We start from the raw sequence: 18261 nt of genomic DNA on the forward strand, positions 1-18261 counted from the left end.
AATTCATGATGTAAAGAGACATAAATAATAAACACGTACCATCGGCATTGCAGAATGGACCAGTGAAACCAGGCTTGCAGACTTTTTGACCGTTAGCATCACACTGAAACCTCGTTTGCTCGCTGATGGGAATATCACACCTGATGGCACAGTTTGGACCATAATAGCCTTGGGTACAATAACTCTGAAATAAAACAACAACAAAGACATTCTAAGACTTTAGAAAATTGAACGATTAAAGATGATTTCCGATATTTTGATCACAAACAGACTGTTTTAAAAGTATAAACGTTTGTAGCTTTGGTGTACGGATTTTAATAATTGGTAAGGTATAAGGTGGCGAGCTGGCAGAATCGTTAGCACGCTGGACGAAATGCTGAGCGGTAATTCGCCCATTTCTACGTTCTGAGTTAAAATTCCGCCGAGGTCGACTTTGCCTTTCATCCATTCGAGGTCGATAAATTCAGTATCATTTATTTTCACAGAAGTATACCGCAATATTTACATAATAACCCAATGGCTTGCCGGTTGTTGACTGTGGTGTACTTAGAAGCAAATGCATTTAATAGTTACATTAATAGCAGAAACTACCAGCTTCACGTGAGAGGCGAGAGAAATACTCTGTTCATTATAGTCGACGATTTCTTTAACCCAGGGTTCAGTTGCAACCAAGAGAACATTTATATTTCAAGGCATGTTCTCTGTGCATCATATGTATGGCTTTGTCTTGTTTTGTCTAAGTGTTGGCTGGTTACTTATTTGTGTGGCGAGAGGTGAAGATATTGCGATTATGCTACGTGTTTTGAAGAATGCATTGCAGACCAAGAGATTCTTTTAAACACAGGCAGAGAAGGGACAAAGAATCATGTGTCCATTCATCTTCTCGGATCTTCTCGAAGCTCTGCACTGATGCTTGCCCGCCTTGTTTCTTAATTAACCTAATGTTAAAAAGGCAACAAATAGAACATGATAGAATATTCTACAATATGGGGTGATATTTCTGCAAGCTGACTTGTTGCTATTTATGGCACGTCGCTGATCTAAGTGTGGTCTGATATTAGTTACTAAAGCGGTAAGGTTTTAATTGTAGGTTTCGCTGCGCGTTTATAGTATCATTCTCGCGTTTCTAAAGAAGTTGAATATACATTTTTAATGTTAGATCGAACATGAAAATAAGGCCAGTTATTTTCACTACCACCTGAATATCAGCTATTGTATAATACAGTACGCTCATGACCTAGAATACATATGTACACAGAGAAGAAATGGAAGAGCTGTGATTACTTGTCAAAGATTTTTTACCATGGATATTTGTGCTGTTCGCTCAGAGCAATGGGCTACTGCAGCATCACATATCAGAATGAGAAAAGCTCAAATCAGTTAAGATGTGTGGCGTAGAATAATACCTAGATATTCCTGGCCAAAAATGATAGTTAAAGTACTTACTCGAATTTGGTAGGTCAGTTGAGTAGTAGGATTCTGACTACCACGAGTTGTTACTTGTTCATACCTGGCTTCAGCGATGCTTCTCTGAGGCAAATGACTACCACTTTTGTAAACGTATTCGGATATTAATTCGTTGTTGCTTTTTGCAGTAAACGAAACAGCGAATTTCTGAAAACAGAGGTTTGAAGGTATATATTATTGGAAATATGTACAACCAGATAGAACAATGAAATTATAAACGAGAACACACACACACGCGCACGCACGCATACACACGCACACACGCACGCATACACATACGCACACACGCACGCACCCATACACATACGCACACACGAACATGTCATACTTTCTGTCTCTCTATCTATCACTCTTTCTTTCTCTCACACACAAACAAACAGTTGTGAGTTCGCTTAGGCTATTCAATATATGTATTAATAAACGTCGTGATTATTGAAAATATCATATATAATCATGTATATCTTTACATATGTAGGGAACTCTACTGAGCTTTCTCTGTTATAGTAAGTACATATGAACGTAGCCGGTAACAGCTAGCCTTTGGGCGGTGTTTTGGACCCAGTTGTATCTACTACTCCAATTGGTTAATATTGGCGCTATTTGTCTCATACTCTATCGTGTTCCAGTATGCAACCCAACTACAATCTGCAAATATGCCATGTGAGGCAGCCACCCCGTCATGTATAAAATCTCACCTCTTCCTGGGCTCGGCGCCAGTTGGTTCCAGACTTGGTTGTTGCAATCATTTTATTCTAGGGCGACTTGTAAACCGCAAGGCTAGGTTTTGAATTTGTTGCCTGTTCGCAGGGTTTGTTTATTATATTTGCTGTGGTTTCCCGTAAGGGAAACGTTGTTGAACATTGTGTATTGAAAAAAAAAAAACACTGTGAAACTGTTATCCTCCCCTAAAGGGAAAGATTTGTGAACTTTTTTAATAGTGTTTTCTGTGCGTTTTGAACTGTATTCCTGTGTCGGAACATTTTCAAGTGGATTATAAGTGGATAAATCAGTGTATTGGCTATAGAATAACCTTCTTTAGCACTTAATTATAAGATGTTTTATACTTCAACCGTAAAGGTTTTTTTAATATACTGCCACGCTTTTTGATGGAATCCTTTTCTGTAGAAAAAGGGACTTCATCCTATATTGTTATATATATATAATATGTCTTCGATTGAAGAAAAAAGTTTTGCGTCCGTTGTTGGAGGACTTTAAATTATATCCTCCTAAAAGGAAGACATAGAATCATTCTTCGGAATGATTACGAAGGAAAACGGGGAGAGGAAAATTGATCCCCCAAACGAAGTAATAAACAAGACCAAAGAAAGGACAATTATCTACAAAACTTATGATGTTATTAACAAGAAATTAGAACAATTTGAGTAAAGCACAATCGAAAAAAGCCTCGGACCAGTGATGAAACAAATCAAATATATGGCCCGGGGCACAAGGTTCGCTACGATAGAAGCAAGGTTCGAGTCAGCAGAGAAGGTTCGAGACTTTTCGTGTCGAACCTTGCAAAATGACTATATGGCTCTTCTGCCGTTATATCTGGGACATAGAACGTCCCGGATGAGAATTAAAAATTATTCTACCGGAGTTGAAGGTCGCAAAGATGTCTGCACAGTTCTCTAGTATTGTTAGCACGAGAACCTCATAGCATCGTTCTAGGGACATGCTATCTATTGGGTTGGTGCATAATTATTACGGCTGTTTTTCAACATATTTTATTCAACAAAAACAATAACAATATTTAACTAAAACATCTTTAAATGACGGTCTGATCGTCTGCCAAGCAAATCGAAAGCAGTAATTGAAGTAGCTGGTGAATATGCACCGGAATAATCATTGAAAGATGTTTTTGTTATATGCTTTTATTATTTTTGATGAACTGACTTTGTTGAAAAAAGCCCCAATAATTATGCACCAACCCAATATCTACAATATCTTTTGGATCAGAAGTCGATAAATCTCAAGATCCAATTATGTCTTCCAGGCATTTTTTTTGTACATTAATAATCTACTTCCAGTCAGTTAATGCAACACATAATCAGTGAGTAGATTGTAGGTTCATAAGAATGTATGTGTGTGTGTGTGTGTGTCTATTTTTTAATACACATGTATATATATATATATGATTAAACTAAATACAGTAAGTTTCTAGTTTATAATGCCTATGTTGTGGAAAGTAAACACCTGTAGATAAAACAGTATAATCTTCGTATACAAAATAAATAAATAAATAAATAAATAATAATAATAATAATAATAATGAGGATAATAATAATAATAATAATAATAATAATAATAATAATAATAATAATAATAATAATAATAATAATAATAATGATAATAATAATGATAATAATGATAATAATAATAATGATAATAATAATAATAATAATAATAATAATAATAATAATAATAATAATAATAATAATAATAATAATAGAGAGATATCTCAGACATTTTCAAGACAGGTCATTCGTCCTTCAAAGGATAAAACTTCTTCACAATTTAGCACATAAAGAACACTTGATAGCAATACGTATTTAAATCAGTAACAAACGAAAAAGACCTAGTTAAAATGGTTAGACTGATTAGTATATATTATGTGGCAACGTTATTCAATACGTAATGAATACTTTATTCACAAGCATATACTGGAAAATCTAGGATAAATTTAATGTAGTCATCCAATAATTCATAACACCACCCTTGGAAATTTAATAAATGTAAATGCATCATGCCATTTTTTGGAAGTCAGGAAAATATTATTCTGGTATATTTCGTAGCATGATTTAAATTGGGATTGCTATCCAGTTATCTTCACAAGAAGACAGAGAGGAAAACATCTTCTTGTCACGTAGCAATGAAACTAACAATCTTAAGAAATTATATTTTAAGAAACATCTTTTTCCAAAACCAAACACTTACCTGGAAGGGCTGTCTAATCAGGTACGTGATCGGATTACGTGCTGTACCGATAAATGCCTTATTTAAATCAATGACATTATCACCTAAAATCAATTTGGAAAAAAATGAAACAGAAATTATATTGGGATACGAGAGTGAAAATTTACAGATACACATACACAAGTATACATATAATACAACCTTTCAATTCTCCCTAACCTCCAGTATAAAGATGTTATATACACATAATGTAGACATTTTATCAGGCCAGACTGTTTCAACTGTCACCATATGTACTGTCTGCACAAACTCCAAATTACACTGTCTCTATGTATAGAGACTTAATGTTATCTTTAGTGATGTTTTGTGAATTGAGTCTCTTTCTAATACAAAGTCATTATAATAAGAAAAATATTACCCTTGTCTGTACGTCCGTACTAATTACGCTAGATTATAAACATTCCACCGTATGTGGAAATTTCTCTGGATATGTGTAATGTTTACTCATCTAGATGGAGTATTGATATTTCGTGTTATATGTAGAAGCGACGCATATTACCAGGATTTTCCAACAAGTGTCGAATAGAATAAAACCATCTAAATCCGTGTTAGAGCACCCGTAAAAATAAGGTCTGGCTAGCTTGTTCTGGCATGAAGTCGTATAATGTAAAATAATGAAATTAAAGCAAGTAATGATACTTTTAATGCATTTAATACCCACGTTTCAGCTCGTGGCGCAATAAATAAAAAAAATCTCGTCTCTTACGCAAGATCTTCCTCAGTTAAGACATTTCAAAATATGAATACATTGATGGTTTTCGCCATGCATATAGGGTCAACGAAATATATACATACATTCATATATACATACATATATGGAGAGGGAGAGGGAGAGAGAGAGAGAGAGAGAGAGAGAGAGAGAGGGAGAATTATGAAACTCCACTTTTTCGGTATTAGGTTTCTACTATTCTTATATTCTTCTTTCTAGCATCAGCTCTAAGTAATCGCTTACCTCATCACTGCTACTACCATCACTGATGATATATTGAGCACTTTCTTTCATAATTAGTAGTATATTATATGATTTTAGTTCCTCTTAAGTGAACCAGTTTCACCCTCATTTGTAATTCACAATTTATGTCGATATGAAATATTGCGTACTATATACATGTTTAATGTAGAACCGATCGCTAAGTAATAAACTCACTTGCACACGGTTAACCTCATGCATATATATATATATATATATATATATATATATATATATATATATATATATATATATATAAATATATATATATATATATATATATATATATATATATATATATTGCTAATTATGAAAATAAGGGCTCAATATATCATCAGTGATGGCAGTAACAGTGATGAAGCAAGCGATTACTTACAGCTGATGCTACAAAAAAGGAAGTAAGAATAGTAGAAACATGATATAATATAATATAATATAATATAATATAATATAATATAATATAATATAATATAATATAATATATATATATATATATATATATACATATATATATATGTATGTATGTATGTAACTGGAACAAAAACGCAAGAGAGGGCATTAAAACGTTCGGACAGATGAGCAATACAAAGGCGGACAAGAGAAACAACAATTAGAAGGACAGGCAAAAAAAGACGGAGCGCTTTTGGCTTTCTTTCATCAGTCAAGTCCCAGAAGTCACGACCATTTCGGGCAGTTATATATATATATATATATATATATATATATATATATATATATATATATATATATCACCAATCATGTGGATAAGCAAATTAGATACGAATATATTAAAAATGTTAAATACATCAAATACAACATATGTGCAGTTTATATGTATACATGCAAAATGAGAGAAAGCAAAGCTTGAAGAAACTTTCTGATGATGAATTTATATATATATATATATATATATGTATAGTCAATCCAAAACATGAAAACGCAACAGCACGAGGAAGTGGAACAAGTATAGTATTAGTGGACGCTCAGGAAAGAAGGAAAGAAGGAGGGTTTAACGTTTCGAGCGGAGCTCTTCGTCAGAAACATAGGAAAAGGAAAGATCCAAAGAACGGAAGACGGAGGAAAAAAATCGCCAACGGTACACACGTGGTCAGACACTACACACACAGACACACAGACACACAGACACACACACACACACACACACACACACACACACACACACACACACACATATATATATACATATAATAAATATATACATATACAGTAAATATACATAAAATGAATAAAATCATAAGCGAGAAAACTCTATGGCGTCTGTTATAATGGTCTATACTTATAATATATAAAAATTACAAAAGAGATATGAAAGGATGGAAAAAATTTTATGTAGATATAAATATGAGATATAAATCGATACAGTGAAGGAAGAAACTATATCTATATTCCTAGGTGTTATAACGAAATTTAGAAGAACACAATGACTAATCAATCGGGAATCGGTGGAATCTTCCAAGTTTTAAAGATATATTTAAACATGTGTTTACATCTACAAAAAATATCTAGCCTCGAGTTCAATATCGAGTTAGGAATCTCAATCTAAATAAAATCTGCGGCCTTTCGGCCAAGGAAGGCGTACATCTGGTGGATCAATTTATGTATGGTTTACTCTGTTCTATTTTTCTCCATTTCATCACGTGGTACATTTTTCTCTTTCATTGCCCCAAAATGACTCACAAATTTTGTGGGTTTGGTTTTCTCATTGAGGCGGAATGATGTCATGTGGTTGGCGTAGCGGTTTTTAAAAATTCCTTCACATAATCCGATGTATCCTCTTTTATCGGCTGTGACACAACAGATAAAAAACATGCATCGGATTATGTGAGGGCATTTTTAAAAAACGCTACGCCAACCACATGGCATCATTCTACTCCCTTAGTAGCCTGAACATTAACCCACCCCACTCTTCTTGAGCTATTGTTTCTCCTCTCATCATTCCCTATCTCAAAACCTCCATGCCTCGCCCCTAATATACTTATCTTTCCACATCCAATCATTCCATCTTTGAACTTCTCTGCATTAAGATAAAAAATCTAAGATCTCTAACCTGCGGACGGAGTCTCCTCTCATACTATGGTAAATACATCCATACGGTCACATATTGCGATGAAGTAAATCTACCAACATTATTATGGATCGGCCAGTCACCAGAAACAGCTGTTGGACTTATAATACCATCCTCCACCCTTTTTTTCTCTCTTGTTTGTACTCTATGTAAGTGTGATATATTAATGGATATATATATATATATATATATATATATATATATATATATATATATATAGATAGATAGATAGATAGATAGATAGATAGATAGATAGATGCACACATAGACACCTATATATATATACACATATATGTATATATACATATATGCATATTTTGTATCTGATGTATCTAATTGTTTATTTGTATAATTGCTTCTATGCCTGCTCAACATGATCCCGCTTATTGCTTTTCTTTACCTTGTGGAATTATTTCCTGAAAAGATATCGAAGTCTAAGTTCGAATCTTTAGAGCGCTACTAAGTGTCTTCTATACGGAATATATATATATACAAACACACATATAGAGATAAATATGAATATACGCTCGATCTATGTTTATTGATAAACATGTACTTACCGATAACTCCTGTTTTAGTGTCGCCATAACTACACAATGTCGAAGTATCATCAGGTTTAGCACAAACATGAAGTGTTGTTTGACATCGTTGACTTCCGAAATTGGAGCATGTGCGCCCATTAGCCAGTAAACGGTTGTAATTTTCAAACTTGATAAACTTCACATCAATTACATAGTCGGCTACAATTGGCTGTAAAAGATCAGTAAGAAGACTTTATGAAATATGTTTCTATAGCATTTGCGATTTTTATTTTTGACTTTTTGTCGTCATATGTAATATGTCTATGTGCAGATAAAAAAGACTCAATCATTTTCAATGTTTTACTGATATTTCGTATGAAACTGAATATCTTATTTATTTGTTCACGGAGACATTGCTAATAAGCTCGATATCATTCGGGCCTTAAATACACTGGATAGACCGATTAATAGATGTAATGTATACTTGACAGCTAATTCGGTTACTAAATTGCCAATGCATTTTTAGTGATTGTTTTTCGTTGCATAATAAATAAATAAATAAGTAAAAATCTATAGAATTTTAGCCAACAATACACATACTCTTTTCTTTTACTTGTTTGGATTGCAGCTATGCTTTGAGGTTAGTCATAGTTTATTCAATCAAATCGTCCCGAGTATTTTTTAAGTCTGGCACCTATTCTTTCTCACTCACTTTACCAAACCGTTAAGTTACGAAAAATAAGCAATCACCACTAATTCTAAGTCATGAGAGTCGAAGACAAACACAAAGTCATGCGTTTACCGGCAGCCTTATATAGGTTTCTGTCCACCAAATTTACTCACAAGCTTTTGGTCGATCCGGAACTATAGCAAAATATATTTTCCCAAAGTGCTGCACAGTTAAACAGAAACCGAAACCAAATGCTTGTTAAGTGATCTTCGTAAACGCAATGCTATACTTGTGCCTCTCTATATATAATTACCTAGTGGTCAGAAACCACGGAATCAGTCAGGTCAGTTTCAGCCTATTGCTGAGGTTATTTAAGCTCTTAGTAACAATGGGTTTATTAGCGGTGGGCATCGAATGAGTAGTCAGTTGTTGACAAAATCTCACGAAAAGGTTAAAACTAGTCCGGCTGATTACTCTTTTACCTCTTCATAAAGTTATTGTATATAAAGACAGGATGCTTACATCTATCTATAACATGCAGTGTTAGATAAAAGCTATAGTTACTTTCTACAGTACTAAAACAGAAAAGTCTATTACTATACATATAACTGACACACACACACACACACACACACACACACACACACATACACACACACAGAGACTCGCGCACACACGCACCCTCGCCCCACATACATAATGGAAGAATGAAACAAAATGTATAAATAGATGATGAATAAGGTACCGGTTCAGTTTAGGTTACCCGCTGTTTTCCGTAGATATACTGCAGGAACTTCACAGTGGCGGTTGGGCTAATAGTATTCATAAATAGGTGATGGAGTGTGTATTAGACTTTATCATGTACAACACATGTTTCGACCCATCGTTCTGGGTCTCTTCGGGAAGATCAATAAAAAGTTGCACTAGAGATTTCTTGGGTCGGTTTACTTACTGCTTTATATCCTTCAAATTCGTGAATGAGTAAAAAGGAAGAAAAATTCTCGAATTTGATGGACATATAGTAGTAAGCAAGCCGACCCAAGAAATCTCTAGTGCGACTTTTTATTGATATACTTGAAGAGACACAGAACGACGAGTCGAAACATGTTGTACTTAATAAAGTCTAATACAGCACACCATCTTCTATTTATATATACTATATATATATATATATATATATATATATATATATACATTTGGCGTTTACTGTTTTTTTTCTTGAGAATACACCCATTGTGGTAAGGCGATTTGACGTCTATTTCTAGCGTATAGGAATCCACTTTAGTGGTCATTCCTCTTATTAATTGTATATATAAGTCAGGTCGCTCTCGAGTGCTATTAGTCGCACTTGTTCATTACTGGTAACATGTTACCCAGTACAGCCTGTTACATAGTCGCATCGTCGGTGAGTAAACTGGTAACCTCACCAAGCTTGCTTGCTGAAGAGAGTGATAGATGGACACCCTGCTGGACTAAAAATAAAACTTGTCATAGAGGGCAGGAGAACTAATGAGTTGTCAACGGCCATCCAACTATATATGCGTATAATTTTTCCTGGTGTATTTAATTCCATATATTTGGGGGCAGATGGGGCTCCTTAACCGTTGTGAAGGTATCCCATCTAGGAAAGGGAAACTCTGATATTAACCCAGGCTTTTGGTTGCTGATGACCTCCTTAACAAGGCTGTACTGTCAGCAAACTCTGACTCATAGGGTAGACTAGGTTCTCCAGCTTGTTTATAACGACTCGTCTAGGAGATGGAAACCTCTGGAGAAAAAGCCTGAGGTATGTTGTTGTTGGTATTTGTGGCGCATATGTGCACCATATTCTTGCTATCATCACTTCCAAAAAGTGTGGCTGGTTCTACACAAGCCTTCAGTACTCAAATCAAATCATATGTGTGGGTTTTCTGACAACTTACATTTATTCATGCAATATGGCATAGCTTCAACTTGAAAAAAATCAAAATGTCCTCTGGCGAGAGAGTGAAAGTGGCAGGAATAGGTAAAGGATATTGATGGAAATCTCTTGCTCGATCTCTACACAGTTGGCGACCATTGGGTGATGGCCGTTCAAGCACAGAACGTGCGAGTAACTGTGCTGTCCGTGTCCTCCAGTAGTGACAAAGCAGCTTTTTTAGACACAGCACTGCTTTCCTCAACAGGAAGAGCGGCGAGAAATGGAGCCCTAAACACTGCTTATTCACATTAAAGTTATGAACCCGCTTCAGCTGTCTGGTTATTCAGTAACGCAGTTGAAACACGAAGAAATCTAAGGATATTAACCTTGGCTTTTGGAATGTGCGCACTCTCCAAGACAGTCACTCAGCACTAGAACGAAAAATAGCACTGGTCGCCCTTGAACTAAAGAAATACAATATTGACATAGCTGCACTCAGTGAAACTCGTCGAGCAGAGTCATTACAGTTAGAAGAAAGTAAAGGTGGATACATATTTTTATGGTGTTGGTTTTGCCATCAAAACAAATAGCTAGATTAATTCTTTCATCGCATCAGGACACTAGCGTTGGAACTTGATCACAACACTCGTACTATGTTTGTCAGCTGCTATGCCCCAACCATGGCCAGCACTGAAGAGGAAAAGGATGAATTTTACGACCAACTCCGTGATGTCATCTCCAGTTGCGACAATAGGGATAAACTTATCCTTATGGGTGATTTTAACGCTCGTGTTGTTACTAATTATCAGGCATGGGAGGGTGACTTATTCACCATGGTGTAGATCGAATGAACTCCAGCGGGCTGCATGTGATTTCCATCTGCAGGGAATTCATTCTAAGCATCACAAATACCATTTTTTACTACAGTGAAATTGTTACAAGAGGACCTGGATGCATCCTAGATTTAAGGATTGGTATCTCATAGATTATGTTATCACTAAGAAACGAGATGTTAGGGACTTTAACGTTATACGTTCCTTTCATAACACCTGCTATCTTTCTGCCCATTCTCTTCTCCGTAGTAAGGCTACGTTCCAGTTGAAACACACAAGACTACAAAAGTCATCAGTGCCTAGGCGCATTAATGTTCTGCTTTTGAAAAACCGCTGAAATGCAGGCTGAGCTCTCTATCAATTTGGGCTCTGCACTCAAGACTGTAAAATAGTGGCTTTAAGAAGGGCATCCAGCCACAAAACCCATGCCAAAGCAGACGGGTGCCAGACGTAGCCCTGGCTTGTTGGCCCCTGTTATATATATATGTGAGTGTGTGTGTGTGTGTGTGTGTGTGTGTGTGTGTGTGTGGTAACATTCCGAAATATGGATAATTTGTTATGAAACTTTTCTACATATACGTCTCAGATGGTGTAGATTACGGTTATATAGGAATTTGTCGTGTAAAGCATTTCTCTCTCTTTTAAATAAACTCAAAGGTCACCGGTCCTTAACGTTGTTGTTTAGTATACTAGAAATAGCAGTTATATATATATATATATATATATATATATATATATATATATATATATATATATATATATATATATATATATATATATATATATACGTATATATATATTCTTGACTGAGGTTAGCTTATTCTCTGAATAATCGGTCCAATCGGCTTAAGGCCAGTTTGGGAACAAATATACCATATATATCACTACATTCATCCTATCTGAATTCTAGGAAGGATTAAACACTAACATTATTAATTAAATACCAAAAAAGAAAATGTCTTATGTACAAAAACAGTATCGGGAAATTAATTCTATAAGCAAACCTATAACTATCTCTTAAATTATCTCTTAACTAAATAGCAAATTATACCTTGAAGTCCATACAGATAATATCCCCACCAGTCTTCCATAGTTATTTATCCAAACACGAAAGCTTTTATATTCTATATATTCTAATCTTTCCATTATATATATATTCCAATATATATATATATATATATATATATATATATATATATATATATATATATATATATATATATATATATATATATATATATATATATATATATATATGTATATATATATATATATATATACATACATATGTATGTATATGTATGATGTATATATATATCAAGGACGGGTCATTCGAAGCTTTCTAGCCTCAGTCAAGAACTGGATCATCGTCGCAATTTCGGCTGAGTGGATATGTATGTGTATATATATAAATATATATAAACATATATATATATATATATAGTGTATATATATATATATATATATATATATATATATATATATATATATATATATATATATATATATATATATATGCATACACATGCTTGCAAGCACATACAAACATACATAGATACACCCCCGCACATATGTATATGTATATATAAAGACACATATATGTCTAAAAAAATTATACAGAATCTCTGTGGAGTGGTGTGGTGTGACGTTTGTGTGTGTGTGGTGTGTGCGTGCGTGCGTGCGTGTGGGTGTTCGGTTTGTAAAGAATCCAAGACAGAATACTTACAGAAGTTATTGTAGCAAGAAAAGCGCAGAGCAGGAATCTACCGGCTGATTGAATCATGCTGATTGCCTTATTAAGAATTGTCTTATGAGCTTTTAGATGTATACAGTGTATGTATAATTATCACTAGTCCACTCGTCCTTGCAAAGGCGACGCTAGTCGACGTATTGAACAGCGACTTAAACTCACAGGGGCTCCGGTGCAGAAATGAACTCACTGAATTCTTTGAATAAGTCCGGTGAACAAACAAGGCAATTCTGGTAGGCAACGCGAGAAAGCCCAGTATTTATAGGATATGGTCAGTGGGAACAATAGCGTATGCCAAAGTTTACACACAATTGCACGGGTTTGAATGTTGCGCAAGATAACCAATGAAAAGGGATCTCTAGATATTTGTTTTTCTAATCGTACCAATCAGGTACCATATTGGTAAGAATAAGGATAAGGAGATGATGGAGAGAAAAAGGAGGGGATAGAGAGAAAAAGCATATCACCTCTAACAGACACGTTGACAACGACAACAACAATTACAAAAACACGGATGAAGGTGAAGAATGTAAATGACTGAAAAGAAATTTTTCTGTTGTAAAGTCTAGTAACAAAGTAATTTGAAAATGTAAAGGAGTTTTATTGTTTTAATGTAAACAAAATGAACGTACACTTATAGAGTAAATACAAAGACTAAAAGATAAATAGAAATCAGACAAACAATAACACAATATTTATTTTGTTGTTGTTGTTGAATAGTTTATTACGGAGAATTTTGATTACAAAACAATGGCCAACATTTTTAGATCTCCGGCTAAGTTGTACCGGGTCAGAATAAAGTACAGAAGTGTTTCTAACAAAGCCTGACTAGTATGTGCCCAGAGCGACGAAACCATTCTGCAAACCAGTTCTGTGTCCGAGCATTCCTAACTCACTGTAAGTCAATAATGCTTGATTTTATTTGGGAAGGGTAGGAAGTTCTCCTCTGCTAAGTAGTTGTGGTAAAAGAGATTCTATCCTGACAAGATTGAAAATGGCGCAGACACTTTCTTTTTTGGCAAAACCCTCATCAACTTTTTCAATTACTACTTGGAGAAGATACGGAGAACGATACACTACACACCGGAAAGTTTGCTAAAAAGTAGGTTAGAGAGCCAAGAATGGCCCAATTAAATGGGCAAATTCTCAACTTGTTCTTTGGTTAAAGGAAACCCACTGGTAGAGAAAGAACTTGCTTGTTACTGTCAGGATATTCTTAGGGCCTTGCGATTCCTTCATTGGTCCCAGATGTTTGACTAATCACTTGATTACATGTTTTTTCTTCTTTAAACTATTGTTTTCCATGCTTACTTTTTTTTCCAAAATCGATTCTGCAAACCCTGATCACCATTTTTATAATTTATACTTGTAATGCATATTTTATAATTTATACTTTTATAATTTATACATTTTTATAATCTATACTTGTAATGTATACTTGTAGGCGCAGTTCCCTCCCTTGATAGCAGGTTTAAACAAGCTCGCTAGATGTCGCTAGAGTGTGAGATTCTGATACGATGCCTTACAACTCTCTCCTTTTCTCGGCAAGGCGTCAGATCGTAAAGACGTGATGTAGTCGGCTCTCTGACACCATATACCATCTAGCAGACAGGAGGTAACGCACAGAAGAAGATCATGGTCTCCACGCGTCAGCCATTTCCATTTGTCATTCAGTTGTATATATACGCGTGGCCGGCATTAAAGACAGTTAAAGTTACAACCTTGTTTCATATGTATTCTTTAACCGTGTTTCTGTCAAATGATATTACAGCCTTCTGAAGGGAATCATGTTTAGATGGTGTTGGTATCATGGTTGTGGATTCATCTAAACCCTTATCCGTCGAACTTTTGGCGAATAAAATAAATACTATTATTATTTCTAGTAGTAGTAGTGCTCTTGTTTCAACAGTGGCTGCTTCTGCGTAGTTATTTGTACTGTTGTTTACTTTGTAAAATAGTAAGGGGAGAGAATTACAAGCACATCACACTCTGTCCACATTTTTCCCATCCACATCTTTACCATATCTAACTGAATCCGATAAAATTTTTTCTTGCCAAGACCATGTGCCACACCGGAGCACCGGTCAAAGCAGCGAGGCTACGAAGTTAGTTCCACAAGTTGCATGGAGAAATTCTTTTCACTGGTCCCCCAAGGAATTCTTTGTCTTGGTAAAGCAAATAAAGCTTTGTTTAGCCCATTGATTATTGGGTCACTTCCATCCTCAGCACTTGATTTTGACAACAAGGTGAAGGCGAGCTCTGATTGACTATGCAAATGAGTTCATTACTGGGGTCCGGGACTCTCGTGCGGAAAAAAAAATTCTCGAGCCGGTCCTGTGCGTAAATGAGATATAGTGAAATGAACTGGACAATCGTAAACGACTGTCATTTTAAACAACCATGCTGTGGATGAAATGGGATTCGCTGGACCAGTTTTGAGATTTCATCAGCAGCTTTTGTTCTCCAATCTTCAACGGTGATACACATAGGTAGTATTATCAAGAGTTTTATTAATTCGGATACGCCAATGTACATACATGACACATTCTTGGAAACTAGTTGTACTAATGAATTAATGAGGTGTTAGCACTGTTCAATTTTTATGTTATGAATTGACAAAGAAGCAACCTTATAGATTTTAACCAACGTACGTAAATTAGACTTAAATAGGCGCAGGCATGGCTGTGTGGGAGAAGCTTGCTTCCCAGTCACATGGTTGTGGGTTCAGTTCCACTGAATGAGACCTTGAGAAAGTGTTTTTTGACTATAGGTTCGAACCGATCAAAAAACTTCTTGAGTGGATTTGGTTGACGGAAACTTAAAGAAGCCTGTCGTATATATATATATATATATATATATATATATATATATATATATATGTACATCTATGTTGTGTGTGTGTCTTTGTGTTTGTTTGTCCCCCGCCACCGGTGTCGGTGTGTTTATGTAAGCGGAAGAGGGAACTGAAAGAAGCCCGTCGTATGTCTATATATATATATATATGTATGTGGGTGTATGCATGTATACAGATACATGCAGATATATTTCTTAACACAGTTGTTATAGACATTAAGTTAAAACTTATAAAAATATAAAAAATTCAAGTGTCTTATATTTATTTCATCAAATAAGTTTATTGAGGAATGGAAAAAAGTTATCAATCGCCGTTCTTTAAATTCCTTTTAGGAAAACATTTGAATAAGTATTTGATTTCTCTTGTTAAATTTTAGCAAATTACTTTCAGCACAATCTATCTATCTATCTATCTATCTATCTATCTATCTATCTATCTATCTATCTATCTATCTATCTATCTATCTATCTATCTATCTATCTATCTATCTATCTATCAGAACAACAAAGCCACCATTCGGTCTCTGGTAGATGAATAAGAGCGCGAATTGCTCGAGCCCAGCAAAATGTGCGAGGCATTTCAGCGGCACTTTGCCCGACTGTACGGGACGAGTGGCGAGCGTGAACGCAGGGTGGACTTCAGTGCCTACCTGCACAGCCTACCACGACTCTCGGCAAGAGAGGCAGAGTGCTGCGAGGGTGCCATCACGGCGGCGGATGTGCGGGACGCAATAGCAGAATGCTCGAGAGACAAATCGCCGAGTTTGAATGGTCTGCCCTACGAGTTTTACAATTGTATGCCAGACTTGTTTGGAGACGTCTTGACAGCGGTATACTGCAACTGGCAGCAAAACGGGAGCATACCCGGTTTTGTGAGTCGAGGAGCTGTAACGCTGCTGAAGAAAGATCCAAACAAGGGAAACATTATAGATAACTTTAGACCAATCACCCTACTCAATGCAGACCTGAAAATTTTGACAAAGGTGTTAGCCAAGAGGTTGGCGCTTGTCATCGAGAAACTGGTCGACAAGGCACAAACGTGCGCCGTGCCGGCCGGAGCATCCATGACAACCTCCATCTGATGCGCTACATCATAGACAGAGTAGTTAAGGAACCTGGCATGGGTGGGGCCCTGATCAATTTGGATCAATCGAAAGTCTTCGATAGGGGTAGACCATCGATACTTGGAGGCAGTCCTGAGAGCGGCTGGTTTCGGTCCCGTCTTCCGCGGCTGGATAGCTGCCTTGTACAGAGGCATCCGTTCGGTAATTCGCGTAAATGGACATCTATCGAGACCTTTCGACATTGCACGTTCGGTCCGTCAGGGATGCCCCCTCTCGTCGCGGAAGCTGGCGACTCTAATGGGCATCCCGCGAGAATTGGGATGCGGGACAAGCGTGTCTGCATACGCGGACGACGTCACCGTCATAGAGTCTAGCCACGAGCACATCGAGCTGGTCGGCGAGACACTGAAAGACTACGAAGCAGTGACAGTAGCAAAAATCAACCGGGAAAAGTCAGTGGGCTTGCGGCTCGGCACCTGGAGAAGCAAGCCCATGCCATCCACCAGTACCTCCATCGTGGGAGGCTGGACGGACGGTCCGGTTGAGTTGCTCGGGGTCTGGTTCGGTCCGGACCTCCAAATGGAGAAGAACTGGAACGAGATAACGAGTAGGGTGGTCACTCTCCCAGCAATGGGCCGAGAGGAAACTGCCCCTAAAAGGTCGGGCGGAGGTGGCGAACGCGTACATCGCGTCCATCATCTACTACCGCCTGACCGTCGTACCTCGTCCCGACCCTGCCATCATCAAACTAGAACGCATTCTCTTCCGCTTCTTGTGGAAAGGATGCGTCCCGATGGTCAGGCGATCCATTTGCTGTCAACACCCGTTAAAAGGAGGACTGGGCATGCCGTGGTTGATGATGCGCAGACACGCACTGTGACTGCGACATCTCCGGCTCTATGTAGACAACGGTGAACAGGTGTGGTCGCCGTTTGTGAGGCACGCGTTCCCGCAGCTCGTCTCCATGACCGAACTGCAGTCGTGGATCAAAAAGAGGCCGAGGAAGGGCGAATGGCACCGCGAGTGTCGCGTTGCTCTCAAGCAACTCTGCCGTCCCGGGTCGACCTTGAGTGACTTCAACACAAGCAAAGCATTCTATAGGGGATAAGTGGAGGGGAGGTACGACGACGATCTTGGGGCAAACCTGGGCGTCGACGAGGAATACCTGACC

At 36.8% G+C, this 18261-nt stretch overlaps 2 protein-coding genes across 7 annotated transcripts in view; one reads left to right on the top strand and one right to left on the bottom strand.

Moving 5' to 3' along the window:
- Positions 1-13356, bottom strand: part of LOC115216308 (protein jagged-1b-like) — a 122624-nt gene extending 109268 nt beyond the window's left edge. For 3 of the 5 annotated variants that reach the window (XM_036506677.1, XM_036506676.1, XM_036506678.1), the window contains exons 1-5: positions 13150-13353; positions 8060-8249; positions 4405-4487; positions 1447-1614; positions 40-184 (exon numbers count right to left, since the gene is read on the bottom strand). In XM_036506677.1, the coding sequence (XP_036362570.1) occupies positions 40-184; positions 1447-1614; positions 4405-4487; positions 8060-8249; positions 13150-13206 (643 nt within the window). In that variant the 5' untranslated portion in view covers positions 13207-13353. Of the gene's footprint in view, positions 1-39; positions 185-1446; positions 1615-4404; positions 4488-8059; positions 8250-13149 lie in introns of all 5 variants that reach the window. The other 2 variants (XM_029785419.2, XM_036506672.1) reach the window with 2 other exon arrangements.
- Positions 1-18261, top strand: part of LOC115216219 (kinesin-like protein KIF28P) — a 227286-nt gene that overhangs the window by 205948 nt on the left and 3077 nt on the right. The window lies entirely within an intron of this gene.

Source organism: Octopus sinensis, linkage group LG10 (genome assembly GCF_006345805.1).
Source record: "Octopus sinensis linkage group LG10, ASM634580v1, whole genome shotgun sequence".
Taxonomy (NCBI): Eukaryota; Metazoa; Mollusca; class Cephalopoda; order Octopoda; family Octopodidae; genus Octopus; species Octopus sinensis.